This window comes from Athene cunicularia, unplaced genomic scaffold (assembly GCF_003259725.1).
Source record: "Athene cunicularia isolate RWA unplaced genomic scaffold, athCun1 SCF_293, whole genome shotgun sequence".
Taxonomy (NCBI): Eukaryota; Metazoa; Chordata; class Aves; order Strigiformes; family Strigidae; genus Athene; species Athene cunicularia.
This window is the reverse complement of record NW_020799370.1, coordinates 2,779-4,348: the sequence shown is the minus strand read 5'-3', so window position 1 is coordinate 4,348 and position 1,570 is coordinate 2,779. Positions and strand designations below refer to the sequence as shown.

General features: G+C 66.6%; 1 protein-coding gene across 1 annotated transcript in view; it reads left to right on the top strand.

The window, feature by feature from the left end:
- Window positions 1-5: 5 nt before the first annotated feature.
- SNX27 (sorting nexin family member 27) overlaps window positions 6-1,570 on the top strand; it is a gene marked incomplete at both ends in the record, with an annotated part of 4,272 nt that continues 2,707 nt past the window's right edge. The window contains 3 exon segments of the mRNA XM_026867347.1: window positions 6-96; window positions 394-458; window positions 1,155-1,353. Of these exon segments, the coding sequence (XP_026723148.1) occupies window positions 6-96; window positions 394-458; window positions 1,155-1,353 (355 nt within the window).

Sequence of the window (1,570 nt, the reverse complement as noted above, 5' to 3'; positions counted from 1 at the left end):
TCACCTTCCCGCGGCTCCCGGGGAAATGGCCCTTCTCCCTGTCAGAGCAGCAGCTGGACGCCCGGCGGCGGGGCCTGGAGGAGTACCTGGAGAAAGGTACTGGGGCCCGGGTGTTCCCCGCGGGGAGTATCTGAGTTACTCGACCCCGCCGTCCTCCTGCCGCTGGGGGGGATTCGGGCCGGGTCAGGCTTCGTGCCTGGACACCCGATCCCACCCAGAAAGCGCCCGCTTGGAGAAGGCTTTTCCGGGCTGGAGATCCCACCCTGCTGTCACACCACCCGCAGAACAGGCTCTTGTTGTTTCCGTGTCGCCTCCGGGGTGGTGCTGGGAGGGGAGAGGGAGGGCTCCCCCTTCCCCGGGCACCCCCCCGCTAACCTGCGCTCTGTCCCACAGTGTGCTCCATCCGCGTCATCGGGGAGAGCGACATCATGCAGGAGTTCCTGTCCGAGTCGGACGAGGTAGGCACACGGGCACCGGCGCTCTGCCGCGGCCGCACGCGCTTGGGAAAAGTGGAGCAGAGGCCCGAGGGGTTCCCACCCCGAGGGGTTCCCAGCCCAGACCTCAGCCGGGCGAACACCAACCCACGGCAGAAGCCCCACGGCTGCACTTTGCTGTCGGGATCACACAGAGGAAACCTTTCCCCTGCGGCCGCAGCTCGGGGGCGCACGCAGAGCAGAGCCCCCGAGGTGTCCCCTGGCCAGGGCAGACCCCCCAAAACACCCGCGTTTGCTGCCGTCCTGCTGGGCTCTGGGCTGGCAGCAGCCCGGCTCCGCGGCGCCCCGGTGTCTGTGTGTGAGGCAGCTCTGGGCGCCAGCCCTGTGACTCGCCCTGCCCGGAGCCCAGCCGCAGCACCCAGCTGCTCTTCTCCCGACCTTTCCGCGCGCGTGGAGCCGCCGTGTCCCGGAGCTGCCGCTCGCTCTTGGCCGGCAAACCCGTGAATGGAAAATCCTCCCCCGCCAGCCTCCTGCCTCAGAGCAGAGCTCACACCTTCCGCCCTTCAGAATTTCTCCGGCGCAGACTGGAATGGGATTCTTGAGGCTTGTGGAGCAGCTGGTCATTAGAAGCGACCATTTTAATTAGGCAGCGCGAGGCAGTAAACGGTCCCCGGGGCTCAGGCTGCACGATGCCCATTCCTGTCCTCTCCTCTCCTTCAGAATTACAACGGCGTCTCGGACGTGGAGCTCCGCGTGGCGTTACCGGACATAACGACGGTGACAGTCAGAGTCAAGAAGAACAGCACTACAGACCAGGTGTACCAGGTGAGCTGCTCTGTGCCTGGACTGGAGGGTTGACCCAGTGCGGCCGTTAACCCGCGCCCCGCGGGCGCCCGCTCGCTCCTCTCGCGCCGGCGGGGTCGGTGACGCGGCTCTGCTGTAGCTGAGGCCGGGGGCACTGGAAAACCCGAACCCTGCGCCGTGCTGAAGCAGCGATTTCGCTGCAGGCTTGGCCGCGAGGACACGGTCATCGCTGCATTAATTTTCCCTGATAATATCTCGAAGGCGGCGGGTGGCTCTAAGCACGAACAGCCCCTGCGTCGTGGCGGCGGCCGAGGCGGCTCCACGAGCCACCC